Here is a 25,056-nt window from a genome sequence, read left to right as displayed (position 1 = left end):
GTACCTCTAAAATTTGTGGCTTAATTTTCAAAAATCACATAGTGAAGATAATTTGTTAATCAAACCTCCTATTTTGATTTGTTTGTGTTTTCACTTTTTTGACAAATCCTTTCCCTACTTTACTTTTTTTCCCCTTCTACTTTAGGGCAAACAGCTGGGCATTCTTGGGGAGAATACCTAAAGCAAACAGTGGGACATACAACCAGTCAAGAAATCCTATGTGAAAATATGCATGTGTGTCAGACAAATCTTTCTGGTTTATGTTAGGTTAAAAAATGATGGAAGCTGTCTGTTTAAGTGACAGACTGGAGTGTGGAAAGAACTGGAGAGAGAGTGTATTACAGCCACAGAGGTGAGCTCTGACGTGTCATTGGCTAACCTGACAGCAAGACAACAGCCACAGGGCAAACAACAACAGACCAGCTCTGTTGTCTACAGCCAGCTGAATACTAATCCAGCAGCCTGCCTGCCGCTGGCTTTTACTCTGGGGTGGGAAATTAAACCTGCTCACCAGCCAAACATCATTTCATTTTCACTATGGCTGATACGTTTGTCTACTGAACCACACACACTAACCAGCACTTGCTCAGAGGCCCTATTCTGCAATGCACTTGTCGCCACTAAACATTGCAGCACTATGGGTGGTGGGACACTTCCAAGAAATCTAACCCAGCTGAAATAGAAGCATGGCTGAACATGTCACAGAATACAAATTTCTGTATAATCTCTTATTGTTTGTGTACTCCTAGCACAAGGGGAGCTGGGAAGAGAGACTACATTTTCTGTTTTATGCTTGGAAGGGGAGACAAAAAGTAAAATCAAATCTGGCAAGTTCTTACAGCCAATATGGCAGGTTTGCAGCCATAAAAAAAGCATTCTGCTGCAGTGTGCACAGGTTGCCTAGTTGAATTTGTTCACTGCCACCAATGGCAATTTATTCAATTCATAGTTACAGTTGATTACATTAGCTACTGACGGTTATCGTTTTATCCCTTAAAACTTGCTAAGATGACAGACTTCAGCTTATTAAAATAGCTTCTTTTGGTTTGAAAATTGCTCTTTTTTAAAAGTGGAGGTTCAATAAAAGAACACTTAATCATTTCACTCACTGGAGTACCTGGAGGTCCAATGAGTGTACTGATATTTACCTGTACAAAGCTATCAACTTGGTGAATGTGACTTTGTTGGGATTATACTGCCTGTCTGAGGTGAAAGAGGGACAAAAGCAGCTGAGAAAAAAACAAAACAAAATAAACACATTTTGAAACTGATCTGTGAATAAAGAATCTAATTCAGTCAAACCTTTCAGCTGAACAGGTGAATAGATAGGACCAAAAACAATGAACTGAAAAAAGGACTTTCCACAGCAAGGATGCCGCAGTCCTTACGGCGCATGTATGGGGCATGGAGGGAGGGAGTGGACACAGAGGCTGATGGGATGAAAAGAAAAGACTTTGACTCCCTCTTGGGACTCCCCAGGAGTGCGTTACAGGCCAGTTCACGCTGCCGTTGCCCTCGTTCCTACTCATTACAGTTGAGGAAGAGGAGGAGGACGAGGACGAGGAGGAGCAGAGAGTGAGTCAAACGGACTCATTTATTATTAAATCGGACGCAGAGCAACTCCACGTGCGCTTATCACGGGGAAGGTTTGGCCATGAGGCGCTTCATGCACTCTATCTGCTCCATCTTCCACTTCTATCTCTTCTCTGGCTCCTCTCTGATGACCTGCCAATGAGGTCAGATACAAAGAGAGAGAGTGTTGAAGAATGCAAGAGGGGAGAACAGGAGAAAAAAAACAAAAAACAAAGATGCAGGATGGGGTGGGGAGAAGGGGTGAAGAGAAAGAGGCTGCAAGAAAGAAAGCAGATAGTGGGGGAAGATGAAGATGCTGGAAATGTAGTAAGAATAAGACAGACAGAAAGTGGGAAGAAGGAAAAGAAAGGAAGAGGCAAGCGGGAGGTTCAGATAAAGATGGAGAGAGTAAGAGGAGGCAGAGATTGACAGAGAGAAAGAAAGCTTGAGGAGGAGTGTGTGGGGATTCTGGCACAGCACTGGCGGCAGCCCCTGCTGAGTGCCTGAGGAGGCCCCTTAGGACAGGCATAAGGGGTTTGAATGTGTGCTTAGTGTATTTTTGCCTCTCTTTGGGGGGGGGGGGGCGCCTGCTGTCAGTCAAAACCACAAGAAGCAAGCTGAGCAGAGTATGTTAGTTAGAAATAATTGTTAGTGTGTCTTTGACAGAGGCGGGAGTAAATCAAGCTTTATTCACATACGTCACAAGCAAGTCTCAACCTTCAAGTCTCAAGCAAGTCCCGAGTTATTGTGATGAAAGTCAAGCAAGTCAAGTCACTGCATGGGTCAAACAAGTCACAAGTCAAGTCATATGAAATTCTTAGGAATTCAGTATATGTTTAAACAGTTTGAGAGAGGTGGCAATTCAACTGTATGATCATTTTGGAAAATGTAGTGAGTGTTTCGGTTCTAACTATATTGAACTATAAAAGGTGTTTCTATTATTTTGTCTACTATTAGCTTCACTGATTATTGAAATGGGGTAGAAAATACAGTAATAGAACCACGTGTCAGTAACGGTAACCTCTTCCAGTAAAATTCGTTTTAAACTATATTTAATATATTTTTCCCCTTGAAAAAAGTTTGCTAACAAATGCATGATGCCGACAACTACAGCTGGGATTCATTAGCTGGAAAACACCGTGGGGCCACTGCATAAGCCTGAATTAGTGCAATTTTAAATTTTATACCAACACTGTGAAAAATTAATATTTTACACTGGTTTTTCTAAGGATATGTCTTAGTGCATTTTTTTTCTAAAACAGCACTGCCCCTTGGCGGCGAGCGGCTGCTACTGTATCAGTCCAGATGCAGATGTGTTTTTTGCTGGTAGATCATGAACGTCCTACTTAAAGCTGGATATCTTTATTATCAGAATTTTATTGGCTAAACATTGCCAGTAACAAGTGCCAGTAATTGGTACAATTGCCTCGGCCTACCCATGAAATAAGCTTCCTTATAGCACAGCCTCTCGTTGGCTATTGTAGGCTGTGAAAGGGACATGTGAGCTGCTATTGGGTCAAATCAGGTGTCAGTCAGGTCAGAGTTCAGCAGCTAATTTGAATACAAGATATTGCATTTGTTTACATCTAAATAGGAGTTAACGGTTACAACTGCATACTATCCAAATATGCCGACAAATATGAAACGATGTAGCAGCAGTCCCTGGGGATTTATTGATAGAATAATGTGTTTTGGACCAATTTTATTTTACCGGATTGGATCATCGGAACCTTTGATAACGTAACAAGACCATTTTTGTTGAAATCTAATCGATCGGTGGATTAAGTTACTTTGAGGCTTCATAGGTGAGTCGCGTCAGTTTTGATTGTACTGTTTGATCTGACAGAGGTGCTGATGGTAACCGCTGTGGTGATTGTATCTTGAAATGGTTTGCATTGGTCGAATCACAAGGATTTTAGCTTTCAAACAGTGTATCATATGAGTATGATACTAACATAGCAGTTGTGGGCACATAACGAGAGCTGTCATCAGGACGCGTTACCACCAGGAATGTTACCACACCTTTTAGATTTACTAAAGGTTTGCATGAGTAAAAACGTGTGCTGGTGATATCAAGTTTGCAAATTAACACGTAAGCTCATCTATTAACAGTGTGCACGGATAATGACGTCTTACAAAAGTGCGAGAGAGCACCTGTTGTTCATTTAGTACTTTTGCCTTAATGAATATGCAATGTGGGACGTTTCATTGTTATTGTGCAAAGTAGTGGGAGGGTAACATGCAAATACATTTATTTACTAGACGCAATGTGATCTAACAAGCTTACAAGCAATTTCATGTGAGTGCAACAGCATCTGTATTTAATACGTTTGAAAGGAAGGTGCAAACCTCCGGGTGTAAAATTCATCCAGCCAGAGGGAACGATCACTGTTCACAGTGAGCCGTAATAGCGACAGAGGGAATAGGGTGTACAGGGCCAGGGACAGTAGATTGCTGAGCGACCGGGCACGGTGCGGACGGTCGGTGATTGTTTCCTCTGGCTGGATGAAGCACGAGCTGCTGGCATTTCCTCGCGTCTGGGTCATTCCAGCATACTGTAACTGTTTCTGCTGGGGTTTCCCAAAGCAGTTTTTCCAGGTGTGCTATGGCAGGATGGGCAGGTACAGACGATTTCAACATACTTGGTTTGTTTCATTCACTGCGTCCCACGTTTTTTTACGTAGTGGCTGCTTTCCCTCCCGACTCTCCATGGCGGAAACCATTATAACACGAAAAACCCTCATTTACACACTGCCGCCTCCATTGTGTTTGCTCCTGTTGTCATCTATGCAATAATTATAAATCACTCATGACCGGTACTAAAATTGCACGTGCAGTATTTTAAAATGCACATGCAATTTAGTACTCTTTATTTGGGATGTTAGTAAATCCGGCCCTTAGTCAAGTCATGAATAGCAAGTCTTTTGTCTGTGAGTCTGACTCCCACCTCTGGTGTTTGAAAGAAATCATGAGCAAACTGTGTGTATGTACATATGAGAAAGCCGCTAGGTTTCCATTCAAACATTTACTTTTACATTTTAATATTATGAAAATACTAATATAGGCAGCAACTTGTGATCCCTTATTATGGAGAAACGCATACTGTATGTCAATGAGTGGTGAACAGTTCCAACAAAGACTGATTTTCTCTAAACAATTCTTTGGATGTGATGTATTCAGAGTGAAAAAGAATATGTGGGTGGGTTTTAACTACAAGAGAGATTTAAATCAAATCAGATTTGATTGGATTGCTCAAAAGTGGGCATTGCTTAGTGAATACAGAGATGTGGTGCTTTAAAAAGGACTGCTGGCCTCCACCCACATCTCCCTCATCTGCATTGTTAAATCAGGTGGAGGACGACGAGGAACAAATGAATTAAATTATTACTGCAACCACATTGTCGGGAGAAGAAAGCAAAGTTTTTGCCGAAATCCGAACACACACCTCTGACCTTGCTTTGCCGGTTATGACCCACTGTGTCTTTAATAAAGGCCTACTTACTGATCAAACATTTGAATAACAGATGTTTTCTTCCCCCTTTTTCCTATTCTGTTAATCCTATGACCCATCGGAGGGGTACGGCCCTCCATGTTGGGAAATGTGGTTCAATATATAAACTGTTAAAAATTATAAAAGGTGAGAAGTTCCTAACACAATTTCCTAGAGCCTAAGGTATCGTGTTGTGTCAAACCAAAAGTCCAAATCTTGAATTTTTTATTCCCCCCCCCCCAGTAATTCACAACGGTAAAACACTGAGAAGAGCTGCCAATTCTCACACCGGAAAAGCTGAAAAATTAAACTATTTAGGTCATTTTGAAAAACATATTTCAAGTTATTCTATTGACATAAGCTTTTGCTTGTAGAAAAAAAAAATCCCAATGTAAAGTGATCAATGTTTTGCTTTCATAGCATACATTTGATCCTACCACTGGCCAGTCAAACATTTTCAGATCCTATACATACTGCCTTTAAACGATCATTAAAAATGACTTTCTGTGAATCAAATAATTGTTTCCCCAATAGTCAGCTAAAGAGAATGAAACTTAACATTTCAAAAGTTTGAACAACATTTGCTTGACAGATTGATGAAATCACAGCTATGGTTTAAGTTTTTGTGCTGCAGAGTCCTCCACACTCTGTCTTGCTGTCAATCACCCATCACCCATCCTGTCACTGCTGCTGGTGACGCTGATGCAGGCTGACATTTGTGTACAAACAAAAACGTGTGAGAGGAAACGGCGAGCCCGCATGCTCTACACCGCATATCACAGTTGGGGTCAATGTCACTTTCTTTCCAACCAATCATAGTGATGGATCTCTAGACAGAAAAGCTCTCTGCTCGATAATGAAGCCACTGAAAACAAATACCATGGGGAAATAATTGGGAATGATCTGTCGTTAGTAAACGGGTTGCAATTTAAACTGACATTTGGAATTGATTGTATTGAGCCGACCCCCACACATGTACTCACGCAGGCTGCAGACTCAAGCTTTAAAGATACAGCAGAGAAAAAGAGCCAGCAGGTGTGTATGTGTGAAGGACAATCACGCAGCTTAGAGGACACAGCACCACTGAGTGGCCAGCTGCTTTCTATGTTTGAATGAGTATTTTCTGAGAATGCATGTGTGTCCGTGTGTGTTTAAGTGTGTACAAATGTCTGAGTGTGTGCATTTGAGAGAACTTCTGTGCCAATCTCTAAATCTGCAGATGTGTTTAAGAGGCTGAATAGTGAGCTGATAACAACAACAGAATTATTTATGTTCTGTTGCTGGCCACTTCCAGCTGCCAAAATATGCATGAGTGGCCACTAAGTTGCCCTCAGAGCCTGGGACCAACACAGACAGCCCCAAACTGTGAATGTGTGTGTGTGAACATAAAAGATTGACCATCCACTCCCAATTATTTCTTTCAGAGTCTTCATGAATATAACAATAAACCAACAGTAGTGTGGTATGTGTATTATCTTTAAATGGGTGCTTCTCTGAACCCTCAAAAACAAAAATCAAGATAAGTATAGCACTTCAATCAACACTGCCCAGTGCAGAAGCTGCAACTGGCAAACATCTAACCATGAATAAATTATTTAACTGGAGTGCTATCCTCCGCCAAATTTTGAGATCGGTTCTCGAAGGACCATTACCTGCTGGACCAACAGAAAAGTCAGTTTCTGTGCTGGTACAGCCAAATACCAAAGAAATTGGAACTTGTGAAAATAGTTCCTATGACAAAAGTTCACAGTGAGGGCTGTGGATTATGCAAAGTGACAGAGACATTGTTTCTGGGAAGACATGCTGCTGTTAAGTTTTCAAAATATATTTTTCTGCAACACACGAAAAAAATCCTTTTTACCACTATTGTAGTAGGGTGGAGACACAAGTATCAGAAGCAAAAAATCCCACAAAACTAGGCCAAATAAAACCAAAACTAGAGCTAAGTTTTTTGTGGTTTGACAGTTGGATGGGGAATTAACCCTTTAAAATGTAATGCCTATGCTGCTGAATTAAAAATCCGGTTCTTCTAGTGATCTGAAATAATTAACTAGCTCAAATTTTGTTGATTTGGTCATGTTTCCATGGTTAAGTTGAATAAGGAAAACCTTCTAGCCTATTTTTAAAGGTTTTACAAGTTACAGGCACAGCTGTTTTAGATATTAACTGTTCCTTGTCTACACAATGTGTCTGTTCCAATTTTAATCATGCCACTATCCAACCCTTATCAAAGAAAACCAACCTGTATCTCGCTTTGCCCATCAACAATAGGCCGATGTCTAAACTCCCACTTCTGTCAAAAAATATAGAGAAGGTTGTGTTCAACCAACTCACTGCAGTGCAGGAGCGACAGTGTTTATTATAGATTTCAGTCAAGGTTTCGTAAACAGAACTCTACTGAAACTGCTCCTCTGAGGGTGTCCAACGACATTCTAGTCTCCACGACTGGGTGGGCATATCAGGCTCAGCACTAGACTAGTTTTCATCATCCTATCTCACTGACATAAGTTTCACCGTCTCTATTGAAGATTTTGAGTCCTATTCCCCTCCACAGTATTGTGGTGTCCCTCAGAGCTCGGTTCTGGGGCCTGTTATTCTCTCTATACATCTGCTGCTGTTGGGACAGATTCAATATTGCACATAATTTATTTGCAGATGATATTCAACTCCACTTCTCATTCCAATCCACTGAGGCATTCAGATTATCTATGCTCCTTGACTCTCTAAACAGTACTAAGGTCTGGACAGAGGAACTTTTTTATTTATTTTTTTTAAAACCGTGCAATGTTGATAAGAAGGTGGTTCTGGTCTGGTATGATTATTAGTATCCAGCCTCGTTCCTCTGCTGCCCACTCTAACATGCATAATTTAGGGGTAATATCTGTTGAGTCCTCATCGTTCGACACCCATAAGCAGCTGACCAGATCTGTAGTTTGAACTGCTAAAGCAGAGATGCTTGAACACACCTTTATCTCATCTTGCATCGACTAATGTAACGCACTATTCTCCTCACTTGGCATGTTTGCTCTTGATCATCTGAAAACAATAAAGAATGCTGCCGCAAGATTACTCCACGTCAAACAGACTGTCTCAAATAAGCCCTATACCAAGATCTCTTTGCTGGCTCATTGTTGCATGTATGATCCACTGCACGGTCAGTTTTTATTGTGTAGTTTATTTTTCCACTTTTTCTTCATGTGGCTTGGGTGGTCACTTCATCTTCTATGATTTTAATGTGAATCGCAGCTGGAATGCGCCACAGCTATGCCAGGTGGAATCAAGATGCGACTGTCTGTGACTGAGCAAAGATCCGGCGGTGAAAAGCAAAGGTTCGACTGCAGCAGCCTCAGCACAATGGTTTAAAGGCCCTGTTTAAAGGAGGGGAAGCAAAGGTTGAGAGTAGGAGAGCGACGTACATGGCTAGCATGCTGACTCAAGAGACCTGGGAGTGACGACACACTAATCACCTCTCTGCCTTAACGAGGTAAATTGTTCAGAACAAGGTCAGTAAGTGGAAAAACATTGCTGCCCACTTTCTGCTGCTGCATGCTGATGGTGGCTGGGTGGTGATGTTGGTACTCTGGGTCTGATAGTGATTAGGAACCATTGTGGGATAGACTTTAATGATGGTGCTTAGACACTTCAAAACTCAGACATAAGCAGGAAAATATGCACAAATCCGTAAAGAACGTGTCACCTATTGACACCAGAACGGTACCACACTCAAGACTGAAGCTTCCGTCAGAAAGAAATCTGATGTACCTTTGAGTCCTCGTCCATCTCTCAGGAGAATTTAAGCCTCCTTGATAGCAGTAGAGTGATTCATTCATATCATTAAATCCCCGCCACCCACACATTCAGCCAGACTTGGCCCAGGGCGGGCAGCCTGCTGGAACTCCTTCATGTAATGCCTCCGCCCCAAACGAATCACATCTCCTCTCTGTTCAAACAGCTGGCAAGCAATATAAATCACTAATCTTTTTAAATACACAACCATGATAACATGCTGCAAAGTAATGCGAATTATAATTTTTAAATGCGTTGTAAATTTTAATAATTTATATGAAAGAGGATGACATTTTTCAAGGGTGTTGAGTCTCCCTTGTGCTTGTTCACATGAGCTCTGTGCAGGTCTATGGGTCATTACTGCTGCACAGTTATGTTATCAGTGAAAAAGACTCATTGTAATTGAGGCTGGAATTAGTTTATATTTCTTATTTTTAACAAATCCCATGAAATGACCAAATCCAACAATGCATTTGTCTGTCTCTTAATACTTTCCAACTTCCCTACCCACTCTGTGGCACTCAAGTCCTGTGGTTCCTACTGAAGACTAAGTTTTAAAAAAATTTGTCACAATGTATAGTTTCATTTAAAAAAAAAGTAATTTCCCAAAACAGAAAACGTTACTGGGGGAAAAATGCAACAGTGCATTTGTAGAGGACTATTTTCAGTTGCATATTCATGCACATTTGGTGCCCAAGGCAGTATCTATGGCAGCAGGACAGTGTATGTGGGACTGAGTCAAAAATAATCTACTGTATCCACTTTTGTTACGAATGAACATGTCACACAGTGCACATTAGTGTGTGGCTCAATAATGTGTTTTTATGGTAATAGTTTTTAGACAGCAATGGAGGTCTAAGACAAAGAGGAATAAGATATCAGGCTTTCGATACACAGAAAATACTTGTTAGGATACATTTATTGCTGAATTAGGTCTTTTCATGTGATTTGTTGACAATAAAAATAATGTAGAGTAGGCATGGGCCAGTTAGTGGTTTCTAGGTATTCTGAGGAATGAAAGAGGTCTCAAACCACAACATTTTTCATGCTGTTGCTGCGGTATCAGCTGTTTTTTTATTTCTCAAAGACAGAAAATGCAGAAATCCTGCAGGTTGTGTGCAACGTAGAGAACAACGCAACCCCTTTGTGTAGGATGGCCGAAGGAACATTTTCCCCCGTCAAAAAAGACGGAGGCAATAAGACAAATATGATATCCCATCTACAGGAGCACTACCTGTCACTCTTCCCTCAACAGACGGGTGTGTGTGAGACACTTGCGCTCACTCTCTCTCCCCTTGTGTGTACATGTGCATCAACACTGAATAATAATTTATTTTATAGCGTTATGGGATATTATTCTGCGTAGCAGTAGTAAATGTTGCTGCTTGAAAATACAATATTTTATGATGATGGAGTATCACCTGACTCATCCTTTCATTGGTGGCCATGCGCATTTCAGCAGGTAGTGTGTCCATGTTTTGTACTAAGGTCGGGTCCAGTCAACCACTCTATATATTGATAGGTGAACATGACCGGCCTACATAACATCTATTTTGTCAGTCATCAAAAACATTTAATCACAATTTACAAAATTAACAGTGTCTTGAAAAGCTCCAGTAAGTGGAAGTTTAAGCCAGCGTCAGTTGATTTCACGGTCGCTGGCAAATTTACTCAGCTGTAGCCAAGTAACAGTCCTTTTGTGAGCTGTTAAATCAATTTGTAAACATGCTCAGCCATTGCTAACTTGCACCACAAAGGTAAGCTCACTGGAATGGTTAGTCCTGATAAAGTGTGTTTGTATAATATTAGACACACACACACACACACACACACACACACACACACACACACACACTTAAGGTGAACTTTGAGAATGCATTGTTGCATAGAAAGGACTGAATTTTCTTACAGTGTAGTCGCTCCTTAAAAGTATTTCTTCACGGTAAGTATGGAGACAAGGGATTACTACATCGTCATAACTCTTTCAACATACATATGAGAGTACTGCATTAAAATAGACTTGAATCAGAAAGTCCAAAACACTGTGCGTTTCTTCATACTTTTAAAGAAACGCACAGTATTTTTGACTAGTGACACTTGTCACTGCCAGCATGAGGGCTTCTTTTTCCACTGAGACTACCCATGTACTAAAAAAATGTACTGGATAAGTGCCTACCAGAAAGCACAAGTTATTTTAATATTAGCTGTTAACAGCACAGTTGCGGCAGTGAGGTACACTCTCATGGGAAGCAACATTTTCTTGTACATCAGGCATCAGTGCCACGCTGACTATTAGAAGGTTATGTCAAGTATTTTAAGTAGTAAACACCACAGCAGGCCAACGTACGGTCAGTGTTCTAGAGCAATAGTTCAGAAACTCTTTCTTTCGTTACTTTGATGTATCCATCAAAAATAAAAATAAACACAGGTCCCACAATAAAGAACAGGGATAACGTAAGACAAGTTGAATGCTGTCTTAAAAACCTGACAGTTTATCATTGTTTCTTGACCTTGTTTTTGCAGGATTACAGTATACATCATGTCTCTGTTTTGTCATCACTGTATGTAATTCTATAAAACTCACTGCTGCACTGAAATATGAACACTGTAGGACATTGAAATCTCCTTATGTAACTTTTTTAATTATGTATTCAAGTACCATTAATTCTCCAAGACACACAGATGTAACCTCTGTAGGTTAAGTTCCACTTTCATATGCACCCCTGCTGAACACTAGCTTCCTAAACAAAATAAACTCTTCAGAAAACATGAACAAACTTTCACATTAAAAAGGAGTCCATAAGTAGTTGGGTGAGAGAGAAATGTAGGCTAGATGATGTATAAAGTCAGACTTGAAATATAGTCACAACTATTTCCATGACAAATATGTCCCAGCGCACAATGTTTAAAAAAGTTGCATTTCACGATAGTTCTTTTAGCTTCCTCCATCCAGCAGTTTGGACTTACGTAGCCAAGAAATTTGTCATTCAGGTCACCATTACTTCAAAGGGTGCTTGCTTTAGCAGTAGCCAAGTTTTCAATTAAAATCATGACAGCTTGAGTGAAAAAAATTCATTGCATTTCCAAAAATGTTTTGGAAATTTCACATTCTCCAGGGCTTTTCCAGGCCTGGAAGAAAACATTAAATTTGCACAACTAGAGAGAACATTCAATTTGTAAAACATTCATGAAAATGTTGGGACTCTGAAAGCCCCTGCCTCTGCTTGATTTTAAACGCGGGGGGGGGGGATGTAAATTCACTCTTTAAAAGTCATGATTCAACATAAAGAGTCTAAGGTGATAAGGTGCTGGACAGTTGGCTATGTGAATGCATCTTATTGTTGTTAACGCTGATGTTTAATGCATCGTTTTGTGGCTGGAGAATGCTTGTGGGGGTATCTTTGCTGGCGCTGCAGATAACGGGATGGCACCACCTTCATCTGTCCCCACGGGGAACATGGCACAGAGAGAGAAAGAACCGAGAGAGAGAGAAAGAGTGAGATTAAGACAGAGAAAGTCAGAGTGAGGAAGAGCAAACAATTTCCACGTTAATTAGCATCCCTCTCCTCCCCCGCAACACAAACAATGCAGTGCCCAAAGAACCAGAAGCAAACAGGGACAACGCTGCAAGCTCGCTAACTTCAGGTCTCCACTCATCTGTGCTGAATCAGTGGAAGGCAGCACACACATCAAGACTGAGCTGTGGGATTAAGAGCAAGTCAGAGAGAGTGGTGGGAGGCTGGGAGGAAAGAAAATTTGAAGGGGGAGTGAGGAAGAGAGCGGATGGAACAAGGGAGATAGATGGAGAGAGGGAAGCAAGGGACAGAAGAGAGGGGGCAGAGGGAGAAACAACAGAGGGGGAGACGGAGAGCTAGAGATAAAAGGAGAGCATGAGGGAGAGGGAATGAGGATGCGAGAGGAGCAGGGATAGAGGCAAAGCAAAGGATGGAATTAGAGTAGAGAGAAAGAAGAAGGGAGAGTCTAAAAAAGATGAGTTGGGATAGAAAAGGAGAGGAAGCAGAGATGACAGGGGATATGAAATAGGAGATGGTGACCCAGTGATTAAAAAAAAAGAAGGAAAAGGAAAGGGTGAAGGAGGGAAGGTGATAAAAAATATGGAGAAGGTAAAGAGAAAGATGAGCAAGCAACACAGGGAGGAAAGAGAGCAGGGTTGTTATGTTTATGGATTGCTGCGATGCTTGCTTCCTGCAACCAGCAGGAGCAGGTTGCCTGCTTCGAATGCTGACATACAAATATTCAAATGCTGACACGGGTGTATAAACATACAAGCATCATGAGCGAGCAACTGCAGGGTCGACATTTGTATTCAAAGGGAGTGAGGTGTATAACAGCACTATAGCTTTTAAAGCTGAATAACGTCCAATAACAGTTTCAGCATCGACTGAATAAATCACCTTCCACACAGACGTTTATTTTGAACATCACTGTATTGGCAAAGGGCTGTTTACAAAAAATGAGAGAATCTTTAGAATCAGCCTTATCAAATCGCTCCTCCTGTACATGGGTGTTGGATCAATAAAAGCAGCATGACTTGGAACAGCCAGCAATTTTTTCAGGACATTGGGGAGAGCACACAACATGAAAAAGTCCTACTATTCTCCCCCTGGGTTGTAGGCACACACAAACACACTTACAGGACACATGGGAAAATAAAAACACACATTCAGTCAAGCATGCATGGAAAACACTTGTCGACCCAATTTTTGGTCCCTCTCATTTTTAAAATCGATAACACATTACAGCAGTTCCTGAAGAGGGAAGCGGGACCAGAGATTCATCCCAGCTCAGCGCATTGCCAGCAAAACCAGTGTCTCCATCAATTAAAGCAGCATGCTGCTCTGCCAAGAACCACTGACAAATTTATTTTAAATTCTCATCACAATCCATAGGTTTCTTAAGATACCACAAACTGTATGTCAGGGCTAATCATGGGGAAATGTGTGACAAGTAATGCGCAAGAAAACAAATACATTTTCATCTCCTTTCCATCATATGGAATCATGGGTTTGAATGCATGACTCACTGTTGAACAAGCAGATACCATTACTGTTGGGTGTGGTTACAGGTACCACAAAACACTTCTGACCACATCCAAGCACGTCATTCAGAGATGCTAAGAAATTTAAGAGGAAAGCCAAGAATACTTCTTATCAGACAGAATGTTTTTTTTATGCCTACAATTTCTGCAGATGGCAACAACAGTTAAGTTTAGGCATCTAAAACTTTGACAAACCTGAGATTCACAATTATTTCTATAAATAACTTTTGTAAGGTGAAAAGGGATTACTACACATTGTACACACTCTTATTATACTGTTTATTTTACTTACCTTCTCTGTTAAAATATATTTTCATATAGGTTAACCATATAACGGCTGTAAACTATTTTATGTGTGAAGTGACTGCTCTATTCTTTTATTTTGCAAAGCACTCTGAGCTTGTGTATGAAAAGGTGCCAGCGCATAAATGAATGAATTATTATTACTACTACACAGATTTATGGTGTAATTTAGGTTATTTTAGCTCATTATTTTGTAGGATGATCATATTGCTCAGCATCTGCACTGTGTAAATCTAGCAGGCTTTATTTCACCAACATATTAACCATGGCAACCTTATATTGCTTTTTATGGTATACCAGGTTTGAATGTCTTACAGCTCATTGTCGATTTTTCTGCTCTTTAGAGGCCGAATGCAAACAAATTTCCAAGGGATACTGGGCTGTAAACACATTTGTATTTCAGAGCAGTTAGATTTTTGCCCGTTTACTCGGTGGACCATTAGAGACGCCATTAGGTAAGGATCTACGCTTATGTGTGCATGGTGTGGATGAAGAAAAGAGGAGAGTTGCATGTGTGTGCATTTGCCTGTGTGCTGACAGCTAACCAGCTCCTTTTAACCAGTGAGGTGCGGGGCTTCTTCAAAGCAATGGCTGGTGCGACAGGCACAGCAGAGCAGGTGTGGTTGGTTCTCTCTCTCTCTCTCTCTCTCACACACACACACAGACGTCAAAGGAGACTTCAGCCACTTTAACACCAACACATCTGTGGCTTGGAGTCAGCGAACTGACAGAATTGAAGAGAAGAGCTGCTCACCTGAAGAATGTGACAAAAAACTGCACCAGATCCATGAAGTTACTGTGCTGGGAGAAGGCGATCTACAAAAGAGACGACAGACAGTATCAGAAATCTGCTTTAATAAAAGGGATTTTAAAAACAAAAAGGCCATGGTTATACAGTCAAACATGCAAGCTTTAGAATAGTCAACCTTTTAGATCTGACAAAAAGGCACACAAATGAGTGGGAGAGATAATGCTGCCTCTGCTCACAAAGGCAGACAGTGTATGTGTGTAATATAATGTGTAGATTTGTATCTATACTTGTTATGTATAATGTTTTTTGTAGTGCGTATATTTCTAGTAGTTGAATCACAGTTTCAGGATTTCCCATCGTTTTTCCTTCCTTACTGGGAAGTTCCCAGTCTGTCTGCTTATCTGTGTTCCAGACTGTATGCCTGTCAACGGCAGCAGCCAGGCCTCTCGGCTGCCCACAGCCTGAGCAAAAAAAAAAAAAAAAAAAACTCATTCCTGCACATGTGGGCAGAAATATTCACTATGTAATCATCACAAGAGCAATTGTACTAACGACATCCTGTCTTAATCAAGGTTGCCAGGGGTAACATTGCCAGTGTCATACCAACTCCCAACCACCTCCTCCTCCACTGCATTTATGCATACAACCCCCCCCCCCCAAAATGCCTCTCAGCGAACACTGCTGCAGCAACACAACACTGCCTCTCTCTGGGAACATCAGGGTGCTGCACCTCCTGCCCGCAAGCCGAATTCCCCTCACACATCTTTTCTCGGAGTTGACACCTTGGACCAGAACTTATCACCGGTCCTGCTTATTATTCTTCAGCAAAGCAGGGATTTGCATACAATTCCAGTGAAAAAAAAAGGAGCAGGAGGAAGAAGAATAAAAAAAAAGACAAAAGCCGGAAAACCCAGCAGTGTGCATGTCAGATTAGTCTATGAATACTTAATATGTGATCAAGAATTACAATATATGCATAGAAAAACCTGGGTGGATGGATCAGAATGTGTATAAATCTACAGTGACTTTAAACATGAACACGACAGAGCCAAAGGCACTGGCCTCTATGGTGAGATGACGGGGTGTGTGTGGGTTTTGTGAACGGCCCGGGGTCTAATTTACTTGTATAGTCAGCACCATCTGGCTCGCTAATGTGTTGCTGTTGATTACTGTTGAGCGCTGAATCCTCAGTGTGATAATTTTCCTCCAGACAGACGAAAACTGAAGAGAAGTTCAGGGTGCCAAATACACCCGGAGAAAACTTTTAAAAATACGTCAGCAGTGTGGTTGAGTGGTTAATTCCCTGGGTATGGCCCTAATGCTGCCAAGATCAAGTGTTTTATGTCAATCAGGGCACAAATAAGTCATTAATTACTGTGAGCCTTCAAAGTAATGAATCTCTACCAAAACAAATTATTACTTTCATTATTTTCCTCATAGAAAATCCTCACATTTGAGAGGCTGGAGCCAACAAGTGCATGTTATTTTGTTTAGTAAATTCCTAAATGACTCAGTGATTATCATAGTGATAATCAATAGTGAAACTAATCAATTAATCTACTTACCGCTTTAGCACTATTCTTAATTGGGGGGCACAGAAAATATGGCAGTGGCAGAGTGAAGATAAAAAATGTGTGACGTGACGTTCTTACTCACTTTTTGACATTACAATCTAAAATACTCTGAAACAGTGGCTCTGTTTTCCAGATTCATCCTCGGTGCTTCTCTAACGTAAGCAGGATTTTAAAAAAAAATACCTTCACAAAGTAGTGCAAAGCAATTTCTGGAAGTTTCCAAGAAGCCAATCAGGGACTTGCAATTAAAAGAAAAATCGTTTTATTTATATCGTTTTATTTTCCTTCTTGTGCTCATGAATGTAAATGGGAGGTAAAAAGGATTAAAGAAAAACGACCGAAAACTGTATGAAACTGAGTGGCAGGAATTCTTTTAAGAGCAAATCTTAGAATTATCAAAGAGAGCATGTCAGCTGGTGTACTGAAACCCGGCTCGCTTTGTGACAACGCCTTAAAAAAAGCCATCTAATGCTTTAGATGATTGAAGATACATAATGCTCGCTTCTAATGACGCAATACCAATGAACAATGCTAACTTCCACAACACAAAAAGCAATGATCGGAGATTCAGCATGAAGTCACTACTGCCTAACTTCATTTTAAAAAGTACAAGGAGGCTGTCTCACTGAGAAGATGTGCGATAACTGTTATTGTAGCAGCTAATCTCAAGTGTCAAGCATATGTGGTGCTTTGTCACTAAGAGGCAGGCTGGCGGTGGCGACAGGAGGCCCGGGTGACGCTCTCGTTATGTGCCCAGCAGAGGGTGACTCTTTAGGGGCCGCAAAAGGATCTCGCAGCAGGGCCTGTCAGCCTGCCGCCGGGCATTAAGACTAGAAATATTCTGCCTTTAATGACTTCTGACAGCCACTTGAACTATATTAAGAGTTTTGAGGGAACGTGGCGTTATCAGCGCGTGAGAGGGCTGCTCAACTGGTTCCACAAAAAAAAGGAAAGGACAGAAAGAAACAAAATTTTAAACATGGTGGAGGTGGAATGTGTGTGCAAGATACTTTTATGCATGTGGGTGAATATACACGTTCCCAGTTTGTCATGTGCCGGAGAATACTCCATTAAAAGAACATTCATAGACTTTTTCAGATTCATAGGCATAGACTGAATAGTATCAGCTAGGACGGATTGCTTAAGACTTTGTACATATATCTACGATTTCCAGATGATGTATGACTTTTCCTGTAGGTACCAAGAGGTTCACATTTTTGTTTTAGTGAAATGCCCTGACAACTATAGAAGGGACAGCTATTTGTGGCTCCTTCATGAGGAACTGTAATAACTTAATCTAGTGTCATCATCAGGTAAAAACTTCCATCTGTCCAGTACTTTGGTTTATGACCAAATATCTGTAAAACTAATGATGAAAACTATTTTGAAAACTAATGATTCCCATCAGCCCCAGCTGGACTTTGTGTTTAGTGCTAATTAGCAAATGAAACTAAGATGGTGAATAAAGAGGTAAAAATATACTTTCTGAACATTAACATGTAAGCATACAGATGTTAGCATTTGGCTCAAAGCAGTGCTGTCAAAGTACAGCTTCACAGAGCAGGTTTTAAAATCCATATCAATAACGATTTTTCTTGTTTAAAATGTGTCAGGAGTTTTGTCTAATGATGGATCTAACATAAGGCCTAACAGTGGAACACTGCGGACAGCATTTTGTGTTTACATTTTGATCACATTTAAGGGATTTATTTGATTACTTTTAAATTTGTTTATTTGTATTTTATGTTTGTGGTACGATTTTTATAAATTTTCTATTTTTATTAATATGCATAGTATCTTTAAATTTAAATGTTACGTTTGTAAATTTCTTTTAAATGTTTTAATTTGCACAAAACTAAATTTGTTTAATAAGTACCTGGCTGACTTTAGATTGCACTGTTGCAAGCTGGCAAAACGACTGAGTTTCTTATTCCTAAACTCTCTGTGATCAGTATCAAGACACACCCATCAGGCAACCATGCATGGCTTAGATAAACACTACACGAGTCCACACAGATATGCAAAGAGGCCGTGCCAGCTGATAGCTACAGCTGCTGCTACTCCACAGCGGGGTATTAAATTGAAGGCTGTTCTAATCTCTACCATATCATGACATGTTCACTAAGGCACGGAACAGGAGATCACAGCTCTTTAATGTAATTAGTCTGGGATTTGTGTTTCATTACAAACATCATTAAATTCAGATCTATTCTTCATCAGGAAAGAGGGAAAAAAAAGGGGGGGAAAAGAGAGGTGGGAGAACTCCTCGCTGACTAATCTCAGTGTAATTGATTTTGCTTTGATGATCCAAGCTGCTCAGCGGTGATGAAGTCATCACAGAATTCATTTTGACCATTGTAAAAAGATCTCATTTTTAGTAGGTCACAATGATTATATCAAAAAGTTTCTTTCCTGCAATCTATCATATGTGCTTTTCAAAAGGTTTTGAACATTTTATCCGATACACGTTAGTTGTAAATATTATAATTATATATATATATATTCCATGAATTGGAGCTAAAATAATATGTGCTGCTGTTTTAATGTAACTGATTGGGTGGTGAATGCAACAAGTGGAGTCAATGCAAACTGACAAAAACAAACTCCTGCATATGGAATGCACACTGCTCTAATGCTACTTCCGAACCACGTGAAAGCAAACAGAAGCAACTGTGAGGTGGTGTGTCAGAGAGTGAGCAAGAGAAAGAGAGCGAGCGCTCTGTATAGCTGCACACTAAAGCTGGGAGAGAGAGGGCTTAGCTTGCACACAGCCCACTCTGAATGCAGCATGTGTTTCAACTTAACATTCCACTTTGCCCTTGCTCTTTCTCGACTGCTGTTTATGAACCGTTTTCCAACACACCGATCATTGCCTGCCAACACTGGAGGACCAACCGCCTACGATTGAACACACACACCTCATTGCCACATTGCAGTAGACCACTTGATGGCAAGAAAAGTAAGAAAAGGCAACAAAACAAAAACGAAGGGCTGTTAAGAAGAAATGGTAAAAAAATATTTTGAGACGAGGAGCAGTGGCAGAAAGAGAAACAAGCGGAAAATTTTACCTCTCTGACGAAAGTAAAGCTCCATGAGTGCAAGGAAGAAAAATTACACGCTAGCAGACCTGCGTGCTTTAATTTCAAGGACAGGGGTGATCTTCTATCAGATCCCACCCACCAAAACAGAAGGTGAGGTCAGAAAAGGCTGAGAGGGGGAAGGTCTCTCTCTCTCTCTCTCTCTCTCTCTCTCTCTCAACTCTGCTCAGCTCTCTGTTGTGTTGAGGAGCTGCTCTGGGGACCTTCTGAGGCTGGCTAGCAGCAGCTGGAGTTCTGAAGCTGAGAGAACTAAAAGCTCTCACAAGACAGGACATGGAAGACGGAGGCAGGATTTTTCTCCCCTTCAGGAGGAGGGCAGGGGGAAGGAGTTTGCACGACGCAACCAGTCAAACGGGCGGGCAGGCTGCACAGAGTGCACAGGAAGCCAGGCCCACCACGCAGCACCTCGCAGTCCCAAACCAGCAGCAGCCTATCCTGGCAGCATATTCATTCACTGCATCAAACTAAGCATGGATGCTGTGAAAACACCCATGTAGTAACTATGCAAGTAAAAGATAAAGTTATATGGGGTATTTCATATAGCTCTCCACCTCTGAAGCACCAGTAGTAATGCATTTGAGTAGGGTTGTCGTGTGAAGAGTTAGACCTGATCTAATTTCAACATATCTAGTTCATAGTTTTATTTTATTTTCAGTCAGACCTACTTAAAAAGTGCTTTTTCAAAAGGAGCTCATTTCTGTCAGTACTAGGGGACATAGTACCTCAGGCCTCAGCTGAGTCTTGTTGACCTTACAGAGTGTATCATCATGTTTATACCATGGTAACCCACCGCAGGAAAGATATTTTTAAGATCACATGAAATTATGTACTTTAAATTCCTATCCTACTATTTTTAAATACTGCATCTTCAGCAATGGCCTCATGCTGCACGAACGAGTGTAACTACAAAGTTCAAATAACAAATTCATTAGAGATATATCAGAAAATCAGACCTTTCAGCCGATCCTATCAAATCATGCTGTTTGCATTTCCATAAACGAAAGCCCATTGGTTTACACATCACATTGATCTCTCACGGTCTAATGTTCTGTCCCAGCATCCTGTTTCAAAAGGAAGAACTTCCCACTAAGTAAGTAATGATAATATTTCATGGAACCATTGAAGTTAGTTTGTAAAATTGTATGCAATAAATACTATCTTCATTAAGTTTTTTGTTGTCCATGAATTGTATTGCATTTTACTACACTATACTCTATCTAGACTACCCTTTTTACAAGTGGTGTTGGGAAATGTAGCTAGGTGTACCTAATAAACTGAGCATAGGATACTGAATATCAACAACTCCAAAAACAGTTTTATGATTTTTATGGACACCTGCTATTTTTTTTTTTTTTACACATTTAAGTTTTTTTTTCTATGAAGAAATCCTCAGAGTAAACTGACTGAACTGAATTGACTTTTATTCTGTTACAAATGAAGCAATTACATTACGTTGGCATGACTTTGCCGCTGATGTTCAGCTAGGGCACTATTGATGGACAGTGTTCTCTCTACCAGCCATCCACATAGCAGCAGTTCACCGAGTGCAGCAGGGATTGTAGCTCAGCTGCATAAACACTCACGGGTAGCTACCAGGCAAGCATATACAGAGCCCTATTCACGACTACTGCCAAAGAGCCACATCAACACTCAAGTAAAGCTCCTGTACACCAAATCCCGGAAATTCTTCTCCCCCCACTGACCACATTTTACTGGTGCCTGCCAACATTTCCAGTTTACCATTTTACCAGCTAACTTTTTGGTTTATTGAGAAGAAGAAAAGCAACTTGTAAATCAGACAAGCTGACCAATCACAGTGAAAAGTGACCAGTTTTGCTGCACTTTGATTGAATAGGTAGGTAGGTAGATATATTGTGAAAATAAATCTACCTAACAGGTTATATAATGAAATTGAGTTTTGTAACTCCTTTCTGCTACATAGCAGACAATATACACAAATAAAGAAGCAATTATAAAAATGGTAAACAGGAATAAACAATATTCAATGGAGCAGTGCTGAGGATGAATTTGAGCTTAAGAGTCTGAATGTGTGTGTTTATTTATTAGAGTACATACACAGAAGTTAAATATGGGATAACTCTGCTCATTAAAGCATGTAGTTATTTTAGCCAAGCTTACAATTGGTTAAAATGCAGTTATGTGTGCCATTCACATGTAGTCCAGATGCTGTAGCACAAACTACAGTACTTTATATCAGAGTTGGGTTTTTTTGCATTGCAGAAAAGCTTACTTGAATCTTAATGGGCCATGTAAAGTTGCTGACGTAGACAAAGAACGTTATGTTTGGGTTGTTGCGGAAATCAAAGTTCTCGTTGGAGAAGCTGTCTTTGAACTCCTTGATGTTGCTCCGAGAGACGATCGGGATCTCCTCCCCGGTCTGCGTGCCTGCTGAATGATAGAAAGAAGAACAGAAAAGGCGGGAGAGAGATGGAGGAAGGAAAGAAGAGAAAGGAAAATGAAGGATGAGGTTTATGAAGAGATGGGAGATGGAGAGAAAGAAATGGGAAGAAGGACATGTAGTATGGGAGGGGGGAGGAGGGGCAATAAAGCCACGTGGTAAAGACAGACAAATGAAAAAAACAAAAAAAAAAAAAAAAAAAAAAAGGGAGATAGACATTAACAACAGTCCTCACTGGTTTATCTCTGTACATAAAGTAGTACAGTAGCCTGGTTTAAGACATCTTCAATTTTTTCAGGAATTCAAGTACATCTGGTATTGTGCCCATTGTCAGTTATTACCCCGGTAGGAGAAACGATTAACCAATTATCTTTATAAGTGGGATTGCCAATAAGGAAGTCTTTGTTCTACCTTCGTCCATGAAAAATATTGACAACAAGCTTTATTGAGATAGACACAGCTGTACAGGTAAGAGTCTTAAATGGTATATTTCTTTCATACATGATTTTATTGTCTGGAAATAAATAAAGCAACTGCTACGACAGCTTCTGTGTTGCCTGAAAATGACATCAGCAGGACAGATATGTCAGTTAATACTGATTGGTTAGCACGAAACCAATCAACCCCCTTCGCAAACAGAAATCAGCTAACGTGAACACAATGTCAGACTGATAAACTCGCAGTAGATGAACCTAAACAAGAACAATGAGCTTCTAACAGAGGATTTTTTCATCCATACAAGATGAACAAATCAAACATGACCCCATTTTAGGATACCAAAGATATTTTCCAACAATTTAATTACATGAGAAGTAATTAGTTTAATGTACAAGTTATTTTTGTATTATTGTGTTATTTATGTGTATACAATATGTATACATGCAATTACAAGAATGCAGGCAAAAAAAAGTTGCCAAGCAGAATCTGATCCAACTGTTCCTTTCTGTATTAAACTGTGGGGAAGGCCTGTGAAGACACCTGGCCTGAGGACAGAGGATGTGTAAGAGCTGCCACCTGATGTTTCACTGAATTAAGTTTGAATTGTTCAGCTACAACTAACAATTATCTGTTAACTAAATGTCGATATGTATTAGTTGGCCAATGTAGTCTAAAAAATTTGAAAAAAGAGCCCTAGTTGACATCTTGTTTTTTGTGTTAAAACATCTTAAAATGACATAAACCAAAGAAAAAGCAGCTAATCCTCAGACTGAAAAGCTAGATCCAGGGTAGTTTGGGCATTTCTGTTTGATGAATGATTTTCTGTTATCGTCTAATTGTTTCAGCACTACTGGCGTGTTTGGTGAGTCCTACCCGTGAAGCTAGTGGCCCAGGTTATGTTCAGGTTGAAGTTCTTGGAGGCATTTATGAACATGTCGAGGTCCCGGTTTGGCTGAGGAGGAGGAGAGGACACAGAAAACATGCAGTCACCTTCAAGTCTCACATATCATATAAATGTGTAGTGGAGACGGATGAACCAGAATTTAAAAAAGAAGAAGCAAGGTCCCCTTTACAGTAAACGCTGAGCAGAGGTTTCTTTCACCACCCCACACCAGTGTACAGCTGTATAAACAGTTACTGTATTGCAGACTTCAGCAAATTTGCACAGCTAATGGAAGCTGAATTAGCAAAACAAATGTTTGAACAAGAGTCAATAATGAAAACGATATGTATTAAAATACTGTAAGTGCAGTAGTGAAATGCATCAGCTTTGATAGTGTCAAGAAGGTATAAATAAACCTAACCTAATTAATGTTTACTTACTGATTGAAAGGCAGCATTTGTTAATAATCATTTAATCGCTTTAGTGGTGATGAATGGTTAAAGAGGCTCTATTATAAAAATTCTAAATATTTTAACTTATTGTGAAAGATGTATTATGTAGATATTGTTATTTTTTTGTGCGTGCGCTTATATTTAAGCTTTTTCGTTGTTATACTTAATTCCCTTATCTTTTGCTGTTTGGCTCACTGCTAAACACCATATTACATCATCATCCAGAAGGTTTCCAGTCACCATGTTTTGCCTGAGTTGAGGCAAGTTAAATTTTTTAAAATAAAATTACAAGACAATCCAATTTCTTGCGACTTAAATACACATCTAATTTTGCACACCTCTAGCTGACAAAGGAATCACAGTTGTGCATTTGTTACCATTTGGTAAAAGTTTCGTCAGGGGAAAAATACCATCTGGGGTATTTAATAAGATCCTTGTGTTTCAGTTTCAGCTCCAGATGCTGCAGCCAGGTAAACAGGACTGGACAAGTTTTCATTTGCTGGGAAAACATCTGTGAGTGACTGTGATGAATGTAGTTCACGCTACGACATACTGCAACATTACACTTCAGTCTGTGCTCATCAGTGGCAGACCGACTATTACTGTCAAGTCAGTGGAAAATCACAATCTGGTTGATAATTATTTATAAATTATAATTGTTATCATAAATATATTACATTCTTTTTTGCCTGTGCTCTACTGTAAATATTGTTCATTAGTCGCTTGATATATTGTAATATTTTTAATTATGTAGTCATACCTTTTTTTATGTACTCAGGTCCCATCTCAATGGGACTTTCCTAACTTAAAAAAATATTCTATTATGATATAACACTGTTAAATAGTTTGTTGTTATGCGGTCTCTCTTCTGTTAACTGGTATGGTTGTAATGGAGCCAACAGGGGAAGCACTCCAATCATCATGGTTGGTGCTCGTTTTTAAAATCTCATTTACTACGGAAGGTTTCAAAACAATATACTCAAGCATTTTGAGAGTTTTTTTATTTAATGTGGAGATAATGATTATTGTGCATGTGAGTTACGCATTGTGAATTTCTCCTATGCGCGTATCTGTCTGACAAAAAGCATTTCTCTCAAAATTTGGTCTTTCTTTAACCCAGATAAACTAAAGGATATGTTCCATCATGGGTTTGGGATGTCTTTATTAAGCCAAACTATTAAAACCCCCTTTGCATTAGCTGAAAAATGCTTTGTTACCATGCTGGAAATGG

General features: G+C 40.0%; 1 protein-coding gene across 6 annotated transcripts in view; it reads right to left on the bottom strand.

The window, feature by feature from the left end:
* atrn (attractin) overlaps positions 1-25,056 on the bottom strand; it is a 137,492-nt gene that overhangs the window by 53,874 nt on the left and 58,562 nt on the right. For 4 of the 6 annotated variants that reach the window (XM_046061961.1, XM_046061964.1, XM_046061965.1 and 1 more), the window contains exons 23-25: positions 23,364-23,442; positions 21,885-22,042; positions 14,965-15,026 (exon numbers count right to left, since the gene is read on the bottom strand). In XM_046061961.1, coding sequence (XP_045917917.1) covers positions 14,965-15,026; positions 21,885-22,042; positions 23,364-23,442 — 299 coding nt within the window. Of the gene's footprint in view, positions 1-13,333; positions 13,892-14,964; positions 15,027-21,884; positions 22,043-23,363; positions 23,443-25,056 lie in introns of those variants that run through there. The other 2 variants (XM_046061966.1, XM_046061962.1) reach the window with 2 other exon arrangements.

This window comes from Micropterus dolomieu, linkage group LG11, assembly GCF_021292245.1.
Source record: "Micropterus dolomieu isolate WLL.071019.BEF.003 ecotype Adirondacks linkage group LG11, ASM2129224v1, whole genome shotgun sequence".
Taxonomy (NCBI): Eukaryota; Metazoa; Chordata; class Actinopteri; order Centrarchiformes; family Centrarchidae; genus Micropterus; species Micropterus dolomieu.
This window is presented reverse-complemented; position numbering and strand designations above follow the sequence as displayed.